The sequence below is a fragment of the Anoplolepis gracilipes genome, chromosome 13 (genome assembly GCF_047496725.1).
Source record: "Anoplolepis gracilipes chromosome 13, ASM4749672v1, whole genome shotgun sequence".
Lineage (NCBI taxonomy): Eukaryota > Metazoa > Arthropoda > Insecta > Hymenoptera > Formicidae > Anoplolepis > Anoplolepis gracilipes.
The window spans coordinates 9,445,844-9,467,705 of record NC_132982.1 but is presented as its reverse complement, the minus strand read 5'-3'; the positions used below and the strand labels follow the sequence as shown (position 1 = coordinate 9,467,705).

The following is a 21,862-nucleotide window of genomic DNA, read 5'->3' as shown; positions in this document are numbered from 1 at the left end:
GAATAAACATAATTTAAAATTTAGAAAATACTACATTATTCCTTTTGTGGAAACTTGTTATTATTAGTTTAAAGATATAAAATATAATGAATATGCCCAAACATTAACAGTTTTCCATTATGATCACTTTGAAAATTCGTTTCAAATTCATTCAGCACGTTTGATACAAATATAAAAACATTCATAATTTATATTATAAATAAATAAATATAATATACTTATAAGTATTTTACATGAAACACGAGTTTAGTGAAATGTAAATGATAGATATAAAATAATATTACATTAAAGCAATAAAGTAAAGTCAATAAAGTTTAATATAGATATGAAAACATATTTATTATTTCATATTTTATATAAGTTTGATCTGTATTTGACAAAAATTTATATTAACAAATACATTGCGATTTACATAAAATCGATACATAAATTGCGTACGATATTGCGTGTGAAGAGGGGGAAAAATAGCACACAGAGGAAGAGGAAAAAAAGAGAGAAAGAGATATTTGGACCTAATTTGGAAGCCACGCTTTCCCTTAAACAGACGCGACAAATTGAGATAAATAATGGTTTGTGAGGATACAAAGCTCACTTGAAATTTGTCATGGTGATACTCGAAACGGCACGCTCCCAAGTAATTGTGGATCGATTGCGCGAATGAAACGAATATGCACTCGAGTTGCATCTGGGTTTGTTACATGACGTAAATGATTTGACAAAAAATACAAGGAAAATTTATTTTATTAGAATTCAATGTTTGTAAACCAAACTAAATTTTGCTAAAATTTATGTATAAATAATGTAAGACATTCAGGGTTGGGAAGTAACGCGTTACTTGTAACGCCGTTACCGTTATAGTTACTTTTTTTTTTTTAATAACAAAGTGATAACGGCGTTACTATTTTTTCTTTCTGTAACTGCAGCGGTAACGTAGTTACATTTTTTTAGTAACGGTAACGAATTTAACACTCACTTTTTATATATAGAACCTATTTATGACATATTATATTTTCTATTTTCGTATATTCAATTTTCAATTATCAACACAGATATGTGTATTTAACTATAGTTATAAATTTAATGCAAACTAAAATTTTTTTATTTATACTTTGAGTGTGTTTTAAAATTTTATTAATATTTTAATTATTAATTTTTTAAATAAAATATATTACAAAAGTTTATTTTTTATTTAATTTTTAATCTTGTTTTAACATTAAAAAAATAACGAATAGTTACTTTTTAAGTAACGATAACGATAACTAGTTACTTTTTAAAAGTAACTTTTCCATCCCTGAAGATATTTAAAGCAATCATATATGTTAACAAGTTGATAATCGTTATGAAAAATTAAAAATAGTTCATCTATCACTTTCATGCGATAAAAGGATAATCTCTTTTCATTTTTGCTACTAAAATAATTTTATTTAGTATCAATAGTCTCAGTATAGTTTCTCTCTCTTATATTAATTTCAAATTGATTTTTCATAAGATAGTATCAAAATATGTAGATCGAGCATCCGCCTATCAAAGGATCAATCTTTCGCGGTGAAGGGTTGTGTATAAAGACTTGGTGTTCTCACAGGTTCGAGGGCTTAATTATATGCATATCGTCTCTGTGTGGGTCAGCCAATAATAATTCGGTGATGCCTTCGGCAAGGATCAACCGCGAATAGCTCTCTTTCTCTTTCTCTCTATCTCTCTCTCTCGTTCCGAACGGGGACAAAACTTCGTCCGGTCTAGGCGTAGATAGGTACAACCCCGGCGTACAACCACCATTGTGATCGTATTAACACCTCGCATAATTGCACCACCGCGTTTCTCTCGTCGCGCGTGCACTAAACACGACTCATTTGAATATTGGCCCATTCATACTATTGGGAAGGCTAATAATCGCGCTCTTAAAAGAGAGACACCACCGTCGCCGATCAATTTCGGTTGCCGCTATTCTACAGATGTCATCTTGGACGATGCTTTCTCAGGCTGTCATAACGAACAATTTTCAAAGTGTATATCGCGAGATTACACCGATAACTCGTTTTTAGATGCATTTTCTTAATTTTTTTTTTTGCGTTTAGAATAAAACATTTATGTTGTAAAATCCGATCTCGATGAAAACTATAGTGCTAAATTTTTCTAATATTTCCTATATTATAATATTTAAACACAGTTTTTCTAATTAAAATTTATTTGCGACTGTCAATATTTTAAAAAAAAGATAATTAAATTATTTTTTCTTTCTTAATTAAAAGAATGTAACAATTAATTGATATAGGAATGACAAATTTTTCACTGCGAAATAAATAAAAAATAAAATATAATAAGAATAACTTGAGATATTATAAAAAACAGTAAATACAGGAATTAATTTTCCTTGTTTTATAATATTATTGCATCTTTCTTTCTTTCTTATGCATTTCGTTTTTCCTTGTCTTCTCTTATTTTTATATCGTTAGTCTTGATATTGGAATAAACATACAAATCGATTGCAGATGCAATACAATGGATTTATGCTGATGTATTTTGACACATACATTTTTGTAAACGTAAAGTATAAACCAAAGTAAGATGTACAATATTAATAATATTTTTGTAACAATCTTTCAGTAATACAGTTCAACAAAAATAACATGAAAGTAAAAGAGTAAAAAACTAGTCATTTCTTATAATTTGATAATTTTTTAGACGTTAAATACAATTCCAATTTTCAAATTGATTCCGATCACAATTATAAGAAAAATTTGCAATTAAAGTTTTTCCAACAATTTAAAAAAACTCTCAAGTTTAAATAAACATAATTAAAACTATTTGCTATAAATCATTAATAATTCTCGCAATCTTTCCATAATAGACTTTATATTTAATCATGAATATTTTATTAAGCGATAAAAAAGAAATCGTTTTTAAATCAAAGGAACGTTCACAATATTTTATCCGTGTTTGGCGAAATTGAAAAATTGCCCCGCCACCCCTCGTTATGCTACCCTAAGCGCCCTTCTTTCCCCTGTGACTAAATCCACCCCCGCGTCTATCATCGAGGTGACGACAAGCGAGTAGTAGGTGGGGACGAATAAAATTTCTACGGGGGTGCGTTCCGGGGTTGCATCTCCGCCGATAAAACCCTCGGCTAGAGCGTTCGCCCACCAATCCCGTGCAAGTTTGATAATCGCACCCCACATGCATCTTGGCTCACCATTGGCTACAAACCCGCCCAGGGGTTGGTATCGATCATCCCTCGTGCTACCCCGTGCTTTTCATATATAAAGCGGCCTCCCCAGGGACATCACCGATAGTCTAAACCCGCGTATTCTCCGTACTCATATCCTTATTCGAGCTATCGATCGATCGATCGGCCGTGACGAGATCGACGGAAAAAATCAAGATCTAAAAAATTAACCTGTGAAAAATTGCAATTCTCCAAAAAAATATTAATTAATAACAGTAACAGTTTATATTTAGTGGGACTGCTCGTTGATTCGTGATATTCTCAATTTGCGGAAATACTCACGACGAATGAAATTGTGAAGACGCATATATATTATGGCGAATCATCATCCCGCGTACGATTTCGAGGATAAGAGCCAAAGGATCCGTCATCGGGTCGGCCCCACGTCAAGACTCGCAGATTCCACGGTGGCGTGCACCAGGTATTAATTTATTCACCCTATCCTTCGGATAATTAGACATATGTGTTGACATGTGTCAAATTTAAAAAAAAAATCTCGTCTATATTTGATATAAAATTAAAAGACTATTAATTTTTATATTTCAATTAATCTCAACAAAGTGTGTGCGTGAATAAGTGTGTGCGTGCGCGCGTGTGTGTATGTTTATATGTGTGTGTAGGTATGAATGTGGGTATATTCTTTGATATTTTATATATCTTGTAATTTATTTTTAAAGTGTTCTGATACTTTCTCAATTTATAATTTTCAATAATAAATTTTGATGTTCAATAATCAAATATTAATGATATTGACTTTATAAATAATTATAAATAATACACAAACATAATAGATTATTAAGTGTTCAATTTGTAGCTAAAGAAGAATATTTACAATAAGAAAATTGTTACTAGTACGTTACCTTTCCCTCTGTTAAAATTTTATTATAATTAAAAAATAATCAGAATTTTATAATGCAAGATTTCTATTCTTCCAGAAAAAAATGTTGAATATTTTATTTAATTTTAATTACATTCATTAATACTTATTGTTAGCTTTTTTCGTGAAAAGAACAGAAAGTTTTCGTTGTATTATTATTTACCTCATAATTTACAAATGTACTACACCTATGCTATAATTTCTGAGTGAACAAGGCATAGAAAATATAAACAATTATTTGAATAAAATTCAAAATATTGCATATTAAATTAATTACATATTAAACTATTAAATATAACTAAATTATTTAAAAGAAATTTAAAATTATTTTCTTTCAGTAAATATTATGATTCATGTATATTAATAATAAATAAAAGTAAAAATTTTATATATAGTAAAAGATTTACATTATCCAGAACGAATTAGTGTAATAAAACAAAATAATAAGAATTTAGAGTATGATTTAAATATACATATATGAGTGAGATATATCATATAATTTTAAAAAGCTAAATTTTATATAATATTAAGCTAATCTAGATCCATAAAAATGCCATTTTTTTCAGAGGAAAAGAGGTTCGTTAAATGCACGAATCTCAAGTAATTTTTCAATCAGTTATATTTTTATAAACATTTTCCAATAAATTGTAATACATTCTAATTATAAAATAATATTTATTTTTAACAAATTATTTAAATTAGAAGATATACAGAATATAACAATAATATATATTATAAATATATACATACATATATGTGTGTGTGTATCATTTTTAATAATTATATAAAATTTTCTAAAATTTTTTACAATTTTACTCAATTAAATTTGTTTGGATAATATAACAAATAAAAAAGAATACGATATGCCACACACTCTTTTCTTATTAGAATAAAAATATAAGCTATATATTTATATATATATATATCTTCCATTTTAATAAAATTAATTGCACATTATTATTTTATTATTCAATTGTACATTATTGTAATTTTGCAGTACTCAATATTTTGTGGGACCCAGTAATGATATTACTGAGGAGGATTTGGCAGAATTACCTTCATGTGTATATGCAGGAAGATCTACGCAGCATGTCACGCACACGTCACCACATACACATTCTCCCTTGCACTACCACATGCCAGTTTCAACACCAGGTATTGAGCATTAAATAATTATAATAATTCTCTTAATTTTAATAAACATTTCATTGTTTAAATAGAATTGTGTGAATTTTTTTCAGATCATAATGACACGGAGATGAATGGTGTAGAAGAAGGTTATTATCCAAATGGTAGCCCTTACAGAATTCAACGACATGCCGCTAATATTCGTGAAAGAAAACGTATGCTCAGGTAAGAAATTTTCTAAAGAGTTAATCATTTTACAACTAATATATATATTTCACAAGTATGTGCAAAGTAAAATAATAATATATGTACAACAAATTATTTCTTTTGAAATAAAATGAAGAAAACTCAAAATTATAAAATATGATAATATATTTAGGCTTTATTTAAAAAAAAAAATAAAAAAACAATTGTACGTATAATCCAAAAATATAATATAACACGATTCTACAAATTTCTTAAAGCTAGTGATATGTAAAAAAAAGGTAAATTAACATACAAACCACTTCTGCAAATTATTATTAAAAAAATTATTTCGTCATATTTATCTGTTATAATATTACATTGATTTACAATATCATTTGTCTCACACACACACGCATATGTGCATTCTAAGATTTAATTTTTGTTCTTAATGTTTTTTATAAAATGAGCGGATTGTCAGTGTGATTGCAATTTTTAGCAGCATCAACTCGGCTTTCGACGAGCTCCGGGTCCATGTGCCAACGTTTCCCTATGAAAAGAGACTGTCAAAGATCGATACCTTGCGCTTGGCTATTGCCTATATTGCGTTATTGCGTGAGGTTTTAGCGGCCAGACTCGATCCTTTGACGTACGTCGAGAGGTGCCTTAGGGGTGAAATAAACGGCGAACGCGCCGAATGGAACACAAGCGGTATATATTATAATATATCGATTTTAATTGCTCAGTTTTAATTAAATATTTGAAAAAAAAACATTAAGGATTCTAAGGATTATACACGCACACTACACGTACATATAAAATTTCAAATATGTTTCTTTCAAGAAATTATCGAGATATTATCAAATGAATAAATATACATGTAAATTATGCCAGAAATTACTATAATTTTTCCGAGTAAAGAAAAAAATATTTTACTGTCGCTTTATATTTATAAAGTTTAATGTTAAATTAACAGTATTAAAGAATCTAATATTTCTTACATTGATATTGTATATAAAATTATTCTTGTTGCAAATTACATTACAATTATTGTTACAACACATAAATATTTATAAAAGGTCTTTAAATTAATATTAAATTAAACGAGAAACTAAATGTGTGTTTTCATCTGTAAAATAGCTACATCATATGTCAAGATCAAATACATAATCCATGCTATGTAAGTTTTTGTACAGATTTATCAAAAAAGTTACAATATATGTACATTTGTCTATAAAATCAATCTTATGAATTCTCGCAACATGTTGACTTACAAATCAATGTAACACATGACTTCCCAAGATGTCAAATATTACGATAATTGTTTCAGATCTGACAGCACGCTTGTCTTGGATAAATTGGGAGAATTTGGGAGTAAATCCAAATCGACGATCGGTGCTTACAACTCTTGCGCTGACAACCGATAATATGAATTGAGCATCCAACGAAACTTTTTCGTAAAATCACACGGCAATTCCTCTTTTCTTTGTAAATACCTTCACGTTAAGATAGAAAGAGAGAGAGAGAGAGAGAAAGAGAAAGAGAAAAAGAGAAAATGTTAAAAACTTTTTGGCGATATCGTTTAATTTCACGTGCAATACAAGCGATAAGTATTGTATCCAGTATCTACATGTAAACTATAGTTAGTGCAATTTATAGTATTTGCTTTGGAATAAAATCAATGCTATTCAAAACTCTTAGTTATCTTTATTCTTTACTCTTACCCTCCTTATATCTATACCTTTCCTTATATCTATAATATAAAGCATTAAGATAAGAAAAATATAGATTTTGCAAAATATTTCAAATCTTTCTTTCTTTATATAAAATATCCTTTTGAATTCCATTCTAAAATATACTAACAATTTTTTACTATAAAGTTTTTATAGGGCATAATATTTTGATGTTTAATGCTTTATATAATATTATATATACATCTCTCGCGTCCAACGCGCATCTTTCTTTTTGAATTTTCGGAATAGTAAGGTTTTTTTTTTTAATGGGGGTAAATGCATTACGCACCCTCTTCGCCAATTGGTCCGACGAAGGAGTGTGAGACTCCCCGCCTATGAAAAGCGGTATATCCACTAAAAAAGCACCCCGTTTTTTATGAGAAGTGGTCCGTGATATTTCATAATTAAAAACTTTTATTATTTGTTTTCACTACTACTTACTTCTTTTAAAAATAAAGTTTAATTTGTTTATAATTTGAAGCATTTCTATTTTGCATTTTTTTGCATCATCTTTATTTATTACTCTGGTCTTAAACTTTCTGACGGTAGTGTATATTCGTTTAGGATCATACGATATTACGATCGTTTTTAGATGTCTACGTCATTCAGTCGTCAAAATTAAATCACAAAAGACAAATAATTACACAAATATACGCAGTAAAAAATAAAATGCTAATTTCAACATTTCTTGCATATTCCAGGAAGTCTACTTTAAATTTTAAGTTATTATAGAATAATTCATTTAGCGCATGTTACTTATTGACATACTAGAAATGTAAATAATTGGCACAAAATTTTACATTTATTTTTGTTATTGTGACTTTAAGTGTGATGTAAAATAACATACAAATTAATTAAAAACTACATGAAGGAGTAGTTACAATAACTCGTAAGAAATGTTGACAGAACATTTTAAAGTTCATGATTATTCGGAGAGTTATTTTAACTTTTTTTAGAATGTTTGACTGACTTTGAAATATAATATATTGATTGTTTGAAATGATTGTTAATGATGTGTTAAAAAACACTCAAAATAATATTTCTAAGAAATATACACAAAGTGTAAAGTTATGAAGTTGACATAAATCTAACATATAAAAATGTTATAAAAATAATAACATATTAGCTGTATGTTAATTTTATATTGAAGTAATTAAAACGTGATAAAACACGAAACAAGAAAATTTTAACATATGGATACACAATTTTTTACTGTATATATATGTAAAATATATTAGCATGCATATAGTAACCCTCTGTCGGCGGGTCATTAAATCTGTATTTTAAAATTGTTTTCTAAAACTCATATTTATATATATATATATATATATATATATATATATATTTGAAATAAATATTTCATGTATCCTTTGTATAAAATTGGAATAAACATTATATATCTCGATTTTAAAAATATATTTTTCCTTTTCCTTCAATTTTTATATGCAAATAGTATATCTATTTTAACAAAAGATTCAAAATAATGAATTAAAAATTTAATATAAAATTTTATCTTAAAATATAAAAAGAATAAGTACAAAAGAAATTTTTCTATAATTTAAAATTGACTTGTCAGAATTTATCATGTAGAATCCATTATGACTGGCCCGCCGTCTGAGGATTAAAGCAACAGATTATCTACACTCTACATCTTTATCCAAAAATCTCAACAAAAATCCGTCGCTTTTAAATAAAAACTTTATCTCACTCACCGACACTGATGCGCAACAGCGAAGTTGTCGACATTGAAGCTACGTTGTCTGTAACATACATAATAAAATCCAAATTATAGCAACGATTGAAATAATTAATATTCAAGAATTTACTATTATACTCATTAAATTTTATAATCGATGCATATAATAATAGAATTTATAAATATGGAATAATTTTATAAATTAAAAAAGGAACTATTTCTTAAATAAAAACTTTTATAAAATTTATGTAAAATCTTTATCTCTGAATTTCTTTTGTTTAAATTATTTAAATAAATAAACCAAATTAATTCGTATACGTAATTAATAATAATTAATATACAAATAATACTTACCCTAGGGTTGCTCCGCCGATGCAGGGTGCCTCTCCTAGGCCTCCTCCTCCTCTCAGATGTCAGGGTTGTCAGGAACTATTGTTTTATACGCGCGATATACATTTTTTAATTTGTTTAAACCGCATAAAAATAAAATCGCGTAATATTTTAAACGCGCGATAGTTTGGACGGCACTTCCGCACTTTTACGCGCGATACTTTGACGGCACTCCCGAATTTCGGAACGATCGAAAATCCTATTTCATCACGCGCGAGAATCATACTTGGAGTCGACAGGTCGGGCACGATCAAACTCCGAACAGAAGTCCGAAGAGGAAGAAGAAGAAAGGTTCAATTGGTGTAAAGAAAACACGCAGTTGTCCTAAAGGAAAAAATATGAATTTACAACGAGCAGCTACATATTTTTTTCTTTAGGACAACTGTGTTTTTTTTTTTTTTTACACCAATTGATCCCTCTCATTAGTCTGTGCATAAGATAAGATTACCGAAAACGAAATGTTTTACAAGATATTTTGTATTTTATGTCTAAGTATTGTAACATTTGAGTCTCATAATTCGAAAAGTACTTAATGAAAAAATACTTTATAACTTTATACTTTTATAACGAATTAAATTTTATCGTGTGATATGATTTATTATCATACGTATAATATTATCGTAGCGAGATATATGTTTCACGGCGCGATCGACTTTGCGGTGACCGATTCGCGCGCCGGCTCGGAATGAATGGATGTCACTGCTCTCTCTCTCTCTGACGCGTCATCCCTTCCACCTCTTATTCACGTAATACAGTGACGTGAGAGAGAAGAGCGAGTGCGCGCGCTTCTCTCTCTCTCTCTCTCTCTCTCTCTCTTTTTCTCGCCGCGTCAAGACAATAATACACACTTTACTACATAATGGAATTTACATAAAAACATGAAATACGTAAAATTCCTTAATTAAAATGATTCGACTTTCGATACATACGCGCTTTAAAGTATATGAAACGCGAAATATAATGCGTACTTTAAAACAATCTTATGACTTGCTATATACGAACTATACAGTCTATTTCTTCTCTCTTATTAGATTTATTTTTATTATAATGAACATACATGGTAATGAAAATTATATCAATAATGTTAATAATTATTTGTAAAAAATAGAATTCTCTATTATGGATATATTTATTAGACATAACTAAATGTAAATTAATGAATATATAAATACATTTATGGAATATAAACTTTTTTTCTAGAAATTTTTTAGAAATTTCTCATTATATTAAATAAATCAAAAGACGCGGCAGTGTTTTGCGTTGAGTTTAGTTTTTTTTTTTTTTTTTTTTTTAAATTAAGCAAGATGCGCACCGTGTATTTTTACGCGAGTAGACAGTTTGAATGTATCTTAGGTTCTATAAGATTCGCAATAGTGGCTGAACCGATCGAGTTCTTACTAACAATAAGTTTAATAGATAGCTTGGCTTCGAATTATATGTTAGCTATTACAATAAAATTGACAGCGCGCCGATTTGTTCTAATTACATTTTTTATAATTAAAATAACATTATTTTACTTTATGTTTGTCAACTTACGCAATTCTTTATAACATATCATTAGTTTTAGTAATAAATTAATATAATTAATATAACTATTTTGCACTATTGTACAACACGCCCCTGAACTCAACGCTTTTTTTACCTTTTTATTAAAAATTATTCCTATACATTACATATATGTTTGTCTATTTCTAATATAGAAATAGACGGAGAGAGAGAGAAAAAAAAATAGATTTCTATTACTTTGTCATTATATTATATTCTTATAAAATAATTTATTAAATATATAATAATGTAATATCAATATTATTTAATTTATAAAAAGAATTTTAATTATAATAGATAATTATATAATAGTTAATAATGTAATTATATATAATTATATAATTTTATATATATATATATATATATATATATCATAAATACGTTATATATTCTACAGAATTTTGTTTGCTTTTTTATTTGCAATGACAGCTGTTCGTGATACGAAATAAATACAGCACGTAAAATAGAATAATCAATTGGTATCGCGACAAAGAGAGAACGTTTAATTTCGATTTATTATAATTTCGACTTTAAGTGTTTTACTTTAAAAAAGATAAAATATAAAAATTAATAATATCAATATTTTGTAGAAATAAATTGCAAGAACCGAAAAAGGACTTATAAAGTGAAAATAATTTAACAGTCTAGTTATACAGTTTCGGTCCGACTAAAAAAAAAAAACGATTATCGAGTCTGATTCTGGTTTGCGCGGGTTCTTAATTAATATTGAGTTTCTTTTATCCATAGTTAATCCATAGTTTAAAAAATATGATTAATATTTTGTACAAAATGTTTTCCTCGCCAAAATCTATATAGACTTTGCTTTATTATATAAATTTATATTTTTATAATAAGATATGAATTATTGAAAAGAAGCTTAATATCAATAAAAATGCATATTCTTGTTCAGTCACGAACTGGTGTACGTTTACTTTAATTTTAAGACTTTTCAATTAAATAACTAAAATATTACACCCGATAAATCTGACGTTCTCTTTTCACAGGAACCTTCAATTGTCAATTTCTTATCGAATCGATTTGTGTGTGTGTGTGTGTGTGTGTGTGCAATCGACGAGCGTGATGAGACATATGAAAGACGTGACACTACCGTGATAGCCGACCAAAGTGCTCCACGTTTCTCCGCGACATTTTTTTTATTCAGCAGTAATCCCTTAATTATTGTCGATTAATATTGATCATTTTACTTCGTCTAAATTATTGTTTATTAATTTTACTCAATCTTGCGCGAGAGAGATTTCGGAATATCTCAAGAATTAACTGACCGACATCGATTGCTCTTCAAAGTGCGAACTACGACTTCATGTTTTTATAACGAAAAAAATATATATGTATATTCAATAAAAAAAAAAGATTTTGATAAAGTGGTTAAGATCCCGTCAAGGATTCCTCGAAACTGTAAAGAAGAGCGAATAAAATCGTAAGTATTTCTTCAGTTGTGCTGTAACAACACTGCATCATTTTGTAAATTTATTTCTATTTTCTCGTTCATGGTTTATAAAGAATTATCTCATTTTAAATGCAAAAAGTATAATAAAATGCAGGTAAATAGCATGAATTAAATAAGTTTTACAATTTACTGATTTAATTGTGAATCATCTAATCTAAACAAACAGAAAACGAAGAAATTTATTCAATTAAAATCCATTATAAGCTAAGTTATATTAATGGAATATATGTCAGAAAAGCGAAGTTTTTCTCTGTCACGGATAATCTTGAAAAACAGTATTTCTCGTGAAAAAATCTTATAATAATTTAGGTTAATGGAGCTGCCGAAGAACTCGTTCGAGCAATGCTCCTTCCAAAAGAAAAGAGAAATCTCTAAGGACATCGGTTCATCGGTCGCGAAAGATCAAAGTAAAACTGTCATCGAAAGCGCGAGTTACGTTCCCTATCACGACTTGATCTCGAGTTCAGCGTCGATTCAAGAGGAAGTATTTGACAGAAAGGCGGACGTGATTTTATTAGAGCAAGAACCTGCGAGTCTCCGGGTGATCGACAGCGACTCGAAGATAATCCTGCCACGACAATTTGGAGAAATGGCAGAGCAGGAAAAATCAAATTTGCAGAGCGACGTGGCGTACTGTGAAAACATGAAAATTCTACGAAAACTACCGCCAGATACAGTAGTGATAAGACAACAGGCGAGGGCAAGTAAGGAGGATAGCGATTACAGAGAGTTGATGGAAACGAATAGCAGTGGGAGCAGTTCGACTTCCGGTTGCACAGCTGTTAAGGCAAAAAGATTTACCCGAGCCATCAGGAAAAAAACGTGAGCAATATTATTAAAAAATCCTTGAAAGAAATATTAGCATACTAATTATATTTAACAAATAAACCTGAAAATAAGATTTCAAAATTTCACTAGTATCAATCAAAATGATTACTGATTGATTGTAACAAATTCTTTATTCAAAGAATTTTTTTTTTTCAAGTTTCTTTTCAACATAATTGAATGTTTTATCCATTTTATTTTAAATAGAATTTAATAGAGAAATAATTAGATTTCTGTATGAATTTAAAAAACGAGTGTTACATAAAAGCGTATTTATTTACGTATCCTATATGTAATATTTTTATGCAAATTTTAACATATTTTCATCATCATTCATCATTTTGTGATATTTATAATGTAAACAAAATCTTTGCAAATTAAAAATTTAATATTAATTAAAATAGAATCATTTGTTTCTTTACATCATCCAAATTTCAATGCGTTTTCTAGTCGTGAAACGGTAGAGGTGAGACGAAATCCTATGCGAGTATCCAAGAAAACCATTAATAAGGACTTCCCTCGATCTAAACGATTATTAGTCAATAGCAGGAGGGAAATGTGCACAAATTATGAACCTATCAAACGTATTAAATCAAGCACGATGCCTTACATGAAAACTAGATCGGTCACTCGAAAAATGTTTACTGTGGGTGCAACTTATCAGGCACCTACCAAAAAAGATGAGACTGAATGGAAGGAATGGCCTGTCCATGGAATGCACGAAAGACCGGTTTATCATCCCCAAGTAAGAAAAATTTCTATCAAATTTTTAAGACATTTTTTAACGATATAAAATATATTATGAGCCTCATCAAAGTTATCGGTCATAAATATTTAAAAAACTGGTAATATGTATTTTCCAAAAAGTTTTTAAATTTAAAGAATTTCAAATTTTTTTATTTTGAAATATTATTATTTATAATTCTATAAAAATCAAACAGATAATTCAAGAAAAAAAACTCTGTCAATTAATTATGAAAACAAGAAAAAAAAAGAAATTTTAATATTAAAAATTCGTTAAAAAAAAATCTGAATAATTATTTCGAATATTTTATACAATCTTATGATTTTTACACGATCTGTTTATTTTCCAGGCTGGTCTGGCAGTGGAGTACTTAGGAAGATATTTCACCAGCCTCGATGGATTATCCAACTATGAGATTATCGAGCCGGAAATCGAGGTGGTCGCCGTCGATCCGCATCGAGATCAACGAGCCCCTTCCGTCGAGAAGAAATCAAAGGGAAAGGCGAGAGGAAAAGACAGATGTTCAAATGTCAAAGATGCGTGTGACACTTACTTCTTCGCGGAAGACAAGTCCTTCGAAACGTGCATGCACGGAAGTTTTCACTGCGTACTCGGTTATTGCTCGCAAATTATGTCACCAGCTTACAAGCAAGCCGTGGAGGAGAAGATGAAACTGACAGTTTCTACGCCCAAAACGATCGCTTCGGAAACATCAGCGAAAACAACTGTCATGAATAACCTCACGAGTTGCTCAGAGAATGTCCCTAAGTTTGGTGAGAAAGCAAAGTTTATTGAAGCCATTGCAATAGCACAAAATGTCCAGAAGAAAAATATCATAAATAACACAAACGGTCGAAGAACCGCTCTAGTTTATCCATCATCTTCAGGGACGTATGTACCAGAGAGAGCGCAGAGATCGATTGCGGAGAGCGATGGCTCGAAAATTATTCCACAGAGCGGAGAGATGATCAGAATGAATTTAAAACGCATTTTACGAGATGCTTCGAACAACTCTTTGATCTTGCTGAGGAATTCGGCTGCGAAAACGACCGGCGAGGACTGCACAGCAATTGCGAAGGACGTTTTCAATCCAGCCAAGTTGGAAGACATGTCAGTTGACGATAAGGCACCAACAAACATGTCTGTCTATAAAAAATTGGTTTTGGCGGGCGAGCCGGCTTTAGGCCGTGAAGAGTCACCGGTGAAAAATAATTTGTACACCCTGAAGAGATATTCTTCAAATACACGAGAGAATACGGTAAAGAAGATTTTCGTAGAGAACCAGTTGGAGAACATCCATGCTGCAAAAGAAAATCATAAAGGTAGAAACGTTGATAAAATAAAAATTAACAGAGAGTCAAATGCTGAAATGCTAATGATGAATTCCGGAAAGAACAGCACGCAATGCGCCAGTGAGACCTCAGAGATTGCCAGAATCCTGTCAGAATACAACAATAGCACTTTGAGAAAATCTACAATGCATAATCGAATTTATGATTCAAGAAATATGAAAGCAAATATGGCAAATTCAAGCGCCAAAGCTTTGCCAAGGGACTTGTGGCAGAAAAATACATCAGCGGAAGAAAATCAAAACTTCATCATTCCGGATGTGAATGCGGATCTCGATCTCTCGCAGGAAAAATGGCAGAGATATAATCTAACGCTGGGAGAAAAGACCAAAGACAATGAGACTGTCAACAGCACTCAAACTCCTCGGAACAGCTGTTCGATATCATTAGAGAATAATCAGGTTCCTTTCACAGATCGACAGATGAGCCTAAACACATTAAAACACGTGAGAGAAAAATCAGCTAAATCTTGTAAGGAGCGTGAAAGTGTTACGTCTGAAGCAAAATCGCAGGAAGAAAAATCGGAAGATTTAAAAGACAAAGAAATTCAAGTTTCGGCGACAGAACCATTGCAGGAATTATTGGAGAACACTGCGATTTTATATTGTGCCGCCAATGGGATTCACCAAGACGACCTATCGAACTATATTGATACTCTTGACAGCAAGCAGAGCATTCAGTGGCTAGAAAGTTGGAATAATTCGGTCGTGTAAAAAGTTGAAGATATAATATTTTACTTCTTTTTATTATACATTATATCGTTAAATTAAAGTTATGTTTACTTATCATAAAAGAATTTTCATTAAGATAATTTCCTACAGAGTAGTTTATTTATAATAAAAAGTTGTGGTATATATTCTTTTGTGTCTTTCATTTTATTTCATCTATAGATTAACATACATAGAGATATTGATATGAATAATATGTATATTGAGAATTATAAATATACTTATATGGAAGTGGAAAATAACAAGACTTATTGCACTATATTGTAAAATTCACAATTAATAATAATTGCGAATGTTTCTTTTTTTTTATCAAGGCGCAGTCAGATAATATAAGCTTTTATACAATTAGATAATTAAGAGACAAATTTAGAAGCAATCTTCTATGATTGTATTCAAGATATTAATTAATATAAATACAAGTAAACATTTATATTCTATTACTTCGAAAATTCTAAGTATACATTTCTTTATCTTTATGTATTATTTATATATATATTATTTATACATTAATCTCTTAGGATAAAACTCTCTCGTTTTAGTGATTAATATTATGCCGTTATTAATTCCAGCGTATATAAAGAGAATACAAATGATAAAAATTGCAGAATAAATAAACAACAATGCTATAATACCCAATTTTTGCTGTCAATCTCTATCCTGCCTCCGTTTTCGATGTGCGTATTTACGAGCACTGCAAATTATTAAAAACATTAATAATAGATATAGATGAGAAAATAATGTTATACTCTAATTACAACAGGATTATAACTGAGAGAATACAAGATTCAAAGTATTTTTATGAAATTAATTATTGGATACTCTATAATTAATACCCTATGTATATACATATATTTAGAAAAAATAATTTATCAAAAAATATTTTAAAATCTTTGAAATCTCTGAAAATTACTTTTGAGAAAAAAAAAGAAAGTTTTTGTAAAGAAAATATTTTTTCTAAAAAGAAAAAATAAATAGATAATATTTTTTGCTCTTATAAATGTATATTACAAATATTAACATAATTAAAAATTTTATAATAGAAATGTACAACGTTAAAAATTCATTACAAGTAATTAATAACATTTAATATAATTAGTAATAATGAAATAAAAATTATTTTTCTCTTTATTGCGCTTACAAATATTGAAATATTTATTTTTCATGATTTTTCGAGAATCTTGTCTTTTAATTTCGTCAAATTTAATGACGTAGAAATGACGTTGCATCTACAGCTATTTTACGTTAATGTTAAATTTTAAAGGGTCACCTGTTTCTGTCAAATTCTGATTCACTGCCTTTGCTGATAGTTTTACTTTCGGTCAGTTCTTCGCTGGAGGATTCATTTTCACTATCAAATTTTCGATTAGAGCCTTTACCGGAACCGTCGTCATTCCTATTCTTTGTCGACTTCCTCTCATTTCTTTCGGAAGATTTTCTATCTTCTCTTCTTTTACGTCGTCTTTCCTCGTCAGAAGTGTCGCGCCTCGTTTCCTCTTTACGCGATGATTTTATCTTCCCTTCGCGTTTTTGCGATTTGCCTTGTTTGCTAGAATTACGAGAACTTGATGTCGAGTATCCGGTATCTTGACGACTTTTCCTGTGATAATTCATATATAAAGATAAAATATTTATGTAATAATCTTGCTATGCAGTTTTTTCTCTTTTAAATTTTTCTTTTCTTTTCTTTTATGCAAAATTTATATAACAGTTTATTTGTAAAAAATATTTAAGGTATTGAATCTTGTAAAATAAATTTTTATCATTTTTTTATTGTTATTCTATCATTTATTTCTTCTTTATATAATTAAATAATTTTCTACATGTGAAAATAATTTGAAAAAGTAAATGAAATATGCCAACCGTTTGGAGCAAACAACATTTCTTGGGGATGAATCAAATTTATCGATATCCTCCATCGAGTCCTCGGTTTCACTATAATTTGCTTCTATGTCCTTATCACGTCGTCTTTTATGCCTATTATCATCTCGCGAATTTTTCATTCTTACATTTTTGTATATGTCACCTCGGGAAATAATGCTGATATTCGACATTTCCATTTTATTATATTTCTTGCTCCGTTTGCTTTTGCTTTCGCTTTGCACCACGTAAAGTCGATACAACTGCAGTAATATTACAAGCGTGTTTTTACATGTAAAAAATATATTCATGTAACTGACTATCTGATAATGAATTATCAATATCAAGCGAAACGCCAGAAACGGTCCATCCTGCAAGAATCAGTATTTATTAAATAAATTATATTTATTAAAATTAATCTTTTACAACTCTTATCTTTTTCTTATCAGATTTGCGTCAAAATTATATTTATTAAAAAAATAAATAGACAATTTTAAAAACAATAAAGTCTCTCCCTATTATTATCAATCAACGTCTATCAAATACAAAATGTTCAAATAGAAAAAATTAATTCACGATTATCTAGTTATTGTTAGAAGTGTAAAGAGCAATATTTTTCGCATTTTTCTCTTCGATATTTTTCAGACATTTTAAAATTTTTATATTATTCAAGAACATACCTGGAGAATCATGTTGAGAGCGATTCCCCAGACATCGATACTGCAGCAACTAGTTTCCGTCCGGATCTTCTTCCTGGAGACGCTACTGGAGAGTCGAGACTTCCTCGATTTAGTGGCTGTTAGCACGACCGTAAATTGCATCAGGGACCATGCCCAGATGCTTAAGGTCAGATATACAAGCACAGGCTCCCTTGCTATTCTGTCTTCCTTAAAGGAATCGAAGAACTCGATAATGTCAGCCGCAGTCCCGATGTAGACCAAGAGAAGCTGACTCAGTTGATCGCGAGTTAAATCACCTTTCGGTAACATCCACCGGCCGACTATTAGAACTAACATTAAAAACTGTTCGATCAAAGTGACCCATGTTTCCGTGGAAATCTGAATATCCGGTAATTGAATATCAACCTAAAGAATCAAACAGAAATTTTATGTTTTAATCAATCTTGAATTATCTCTGCTAATTAATTAATATTATTAAGCTATACAATAAGTTTTATTTAAATTGAGACACCTAAATATCTAAAAAAAAAAAATACGCAAAGTTAAAAAAAAATTTATTTGCATAAAAGTTGTTTGGAATTTTAAGAAAAATGTTTATAGAGTTATTTCTTATCCAGCTTTAGAAAAATAATGACAAAAATCACACGAACTCCGAGAGCTTCTTCTAGATGCTTTAAATCACTAGCAGCTAAATTAGACAAATCAAAATTCTCGGATATGTTGATATCCGATTCGCGAGGTTTTAATCTTCTATCCACCTTGTCCAGTTCCAATAGCCAAATTGCAGGTACCACACTACTGAGATATAAAAATACAGATGGGCAAAACCTGTGGAAATATATATAATAATAAAAAAATAAATAACAAATTACGTACACATATATTTATTTTAATTTTTAAAATTTATTTTTTTTGATATTATTATTTAAATTATAAATATTCCACAACTTATATATTTATATATAAAATAATATTCTATTATCATATTGTAATATTATTTATACATCGGAATTCTCGAGACGCAGATAGGTAGGTATATGCCCCGCGATGCAGAATTCTGCGTCCTAAACATTTAACTACAAATTCATCGATGAGTCACAATCAGGTCACGGTTTGCTTTCGAAGATGTCAATAATTTTTTATCCGGCTTAGATACAAACACACACGCGCGCATCCTGATAAAAAGTGGATTCTAACTCGTCGGCGTGCTTATGTTACTAATGCTCCAATTTCCGTCTGTCAAACCAAAACGTTCTCACAATATACACGCCCTTTCCGAAAGCATCCTTTTACATTAATCTTACAGTGACAATCCTATGTGTGTGTATCTAATGCAATGTTTTATATATATTTCTTATAGACAATATAATCGTTGAAGCTAATTAGATTATGATTAGATAATAACTTTAAAAAAAAATATATGTAATTCTTTTTTGTATGTATATATGTATAAATATTCCAAAACTAGCGGATATCTTTAATTTTTATATCTCTTTTATTTATATATTTTATAGAATTTGAACTTTCAATATTTTAAAATTGTACTTTAGAGTTGTTTTTATCCAGCGAATGACTTCATCTTTTTTTATAATTTATAGAACAAAAAAAAATAATTATAAATACCTATGTTATTTATTTCATATTCAGTCAATTTTAATTTCACAATTACTAATTGTAAAATATTATTTATAACAATTAGTAAAAGAAAGGAAGAATGTGTGTGTGAATATGTAGAAAATATATAAAATATTATACAAAGTTTTATATGAAGTTTTATTAGAAGCTTTATTATTAAATACGTAAAAAATAAATAATAATAAACAAATATATTAATTTATATTATGTAACTCAAGTCAACAACATTGTAAAGTTAAATAATTTAATAACTGAAAATAAAATTAATGCAAAGGGTTTAATGTAGAATTTATTTAAAAATAAAAATATATGTTAATATTCTTTGTTTTAATAATTTGTTAAATAATTAAAATATCTTTACTTTTTTGCTTTTGTTTTGTAAAGTCAAATTTCATACAATTTTTCGTACAATTAATATTTCGAAAAAAAATATGTCTGCAGTGATAATTGACGTACCATTTCCATTCCTGATTTTCTTTTATAGTGAGCGTAAAAATGCCTTCGAAGAACAGCAACAGAATAGGACAACTCAGATACCAGAAAAATGGATTCTTCTTGAAAGTCGTTACTTGCCAAATAGCGATAAAGCCATGCGATGCAAATACCAAACGCGTAAGTATTGCCTTAATTGTCGCCAAGAACTTTGTCATAATTGTTACCTATAATTCTCTTTGTATTCTGCGCACGTACTTCAATGTAAAATAAATAATAATAAAAGAAATTGATCTTTTCACATACACATGTCACTCGCGTTTAATTTGCACGCATACATATTCGCGTTTAAACTTATTTTACATATATTTTTAAATATTTAAAAAGGAATTTTAAATATTTAAAGAGAGATAAAAATATTATTATTAAATTAAAGGAAAATAAGTATAATAATTAGGAAATACGAAATGCGAGAAAATAATCGGAGAAGGAACAGGATCGAAAGACGGCGACTTGTTAAAGAATAGTACGAACTACTTGCTAAACGCGATACGCACATGCGCTCTTTAGATAAGGGTGAGTCGTGACGTTTTGTAAATTTTCTCTTAAGGATTCAGTTTGTGTTCATTCAAAAAGAAATTCTGCGTAAAATTTTCTAGATAATAGATTCATATTTTACTATATAATAATTGATTGCATTAAACGATACTAATTATATTTTACAGGCACAGCATTTAAATGTTAATAGGTGACAATTATCACATTAACTAAAGTTGGAGTTTACAATACAATTATAATGTTCGAAAATAATATTAAAATTATGTATCAAACATATCTTTTCCTACATACGTTATACATTAACGTAAAAATGATTTTAATGAAATTATTTTATAAGTATTAATATCATATGATCAAATTACATCTTATAATCAAGAATGACATGTTTTTCATCAGCATTTTTCACGGTTACCTCACATTTATATACAAATGCATCATTATTTTCTAAATGATGTCGATTTTGAGTATGACTAAGCTGATAGTTCTATCGCACATTCTTAAAAAAAAATTTGAATTTGTACGAGATAAGGTTTGTATCTATGATCTAAGTGGATATAAAATCTCTGCTGGCAACAAAATCTGCGCTAATTTTCTTTCAAATCTTTACTAAATTGATTCCAGTCTTCATGGAGTTTCAATTTCCGCTAATCGGGTTTGAATTCCTACTATATCATTTTTATTATATTTTTATCAACATTTTAAAGATATGGAATGGAACATATGTATATATACATACATATAGGAAAAAATAGAGAGTATCAGCAGTCTTTAGTACATTTTCAGTGATCCATTAATAAAATAACGCTGTAA

The 21,862-nt window shown here is 29.1% G+C and overlaps 3 protein-coding genes across 5 annotated transcripts; 2 read left to right on the top strand and 1 right to left on the bottom strand.

The window, feature by feature from the left end:
* Positions 1-3,236: 3,236 nt before the first annotated feature.
* Positions 3,237-7,084, top strand: LOC140672456 (uncharacterized). 3 transcript variants are annotated; one of them, XM_072904635.1, is made up of 6 exons: positions 3,237-3,644; positions 5,098-5,255; positions 5,342-5,453; positions 5,914-6,122; positions 6,552-6,591; positions 6,742-7,084. In XM_072904635.1, the coding sequence occupies exons 1-6, from the start codon at positions 3,538-3,540 to the stop codon at positions 6,836-6,838; spliced, it is 723 nt and encodes a 240-aa protein (XP_072760736.1). In that variant the 5' UTR covers positions 3,237-3,537; the 3' UTR covers positions 6,839-7,084. The 3 variants fall into 3 exon arrangements, with proteins under 3 accessions (XP_072760736.1, XP_072760735.1, XP_072760737.1); XM_072904634.1 differs by having other exon boundaries at positions 3,240-3,644; positions 5,911-6,122; XM_072904636.1 differs by lacking the exon at positions 6,552-6,591 and having other exon boundaries at positions 3,245-3,644; positions 5,911-6,122; positions 6,742-7,083.
* A 5,472-nt stretch (positions 7,085-12,556) lies between these two features.
* Positions 12,557-15,960, top strand: LOC140672331 (uncharacterized). Its single transcript, XM_072904380.1, has 3 exons — positions 12,557-13,065; positions 13,519-13,813; positions 14,163-15,960. Exons 1-3 carry the CDS (start codon positions 12,557-12,559, stop codon positions 15,873-15,875), a joined length of 2,517 nt encoding a protein of 838 aa, XP_072760481.1. The 3' UTR covers positions 15,876-15,960.
* Positions 15,961-16,448: 488 nt separating this feature from the next.
* On the bottom strand, positions 16,449-20,812 carry LOC140672272 (transmembrane protein 26). The gene is made up of 6 exons (XM_072904269.1): positions 20,519-20,812; positions 19,078-19,255; positions 18,428-18,832; positions 17,751-18,118; positions 17,158-17,487; positions 16,449-16,581 (listed from the first exon to the last, which is right to left on the bottom strand). Exons 1-6 carry the CDS (start codon positions 20,710-20,712, stop codon positions 16,536-16,538), a joined length of 1,521 nt encoding a protein of 506 aa, XP_072760370.1. The 5' UTR covers positions 20,713-20,812; the 3' UTR covers positions 16,449-16,535.
* Between the last annotated feature and the right edge of the window lie 1,050 nt (positions 20,813-21,862).

Bases quoted from the DNA above. Each gene is read 5' to 3' on its own strand.
- LOC140672331 (XM_072904380.1), top strand. From the start codon at position 12,557: ATGGAGCTGCCGAAGAACTCGTTCGAGCAATGCTCCTTCCAAAAGAAA. The intron at 13,066-13,518 runs GTGAGCAATATT...TGCGTTTTCTAG, and splicing joins CGAGCCATCAGGAAAAAAAC to TCGTGAAACGGTAGAGGTGA. The intron at 13,814-14,162 runs GTAAGAAAAATT...TTTATTTTCCAG, and splicing joins GACCGGTTTATCATCCCCAA to GCTGGTCTGGCAGTGGAGTA.
- LOC140672456 (XM_072904634.1), top strand. From the start codon at position 3,538: ATGGCGAATCATCATCCCGCGTACGATTTCGAGGATAAGAGCCAAAGG. The intron at 5,256-5,341 runs GTATTGAGCATT...AATTTTTTTCAG, and splicing joins CATGCCAGTTTCAACACCAG to ATCATAATGACACGGAGATG. The intron at 6,592-6,741 runs GTAAGTTTTTGT...TAATTGTTTCAG, and splicing joins AAATACATAATCCATGCTAT to ATCTGACAGCACGCTTGTCT.
- LOC140672272 (XM_072904269.1), bottom strand. From the start codon at position 20,712: ATGACAAAGTTCTTGGCGACAATTAAGGCAATACTTACGCGTTTGGTA. The intron at 17,488-17,750 runs GTTGGCATATTT...GAATTATCACAG, and splicing joins AATGTTGTTTGCTCCAAACG to GAAAAGTCGTCAAGATACCG. The intron at 16,582-17,157 runs GTGACCCTTTAA...AATAATTTGCAG, and splicing joins TCAGAATTTGACAGAAACAG to TGCTCGTAAATACGCACATC.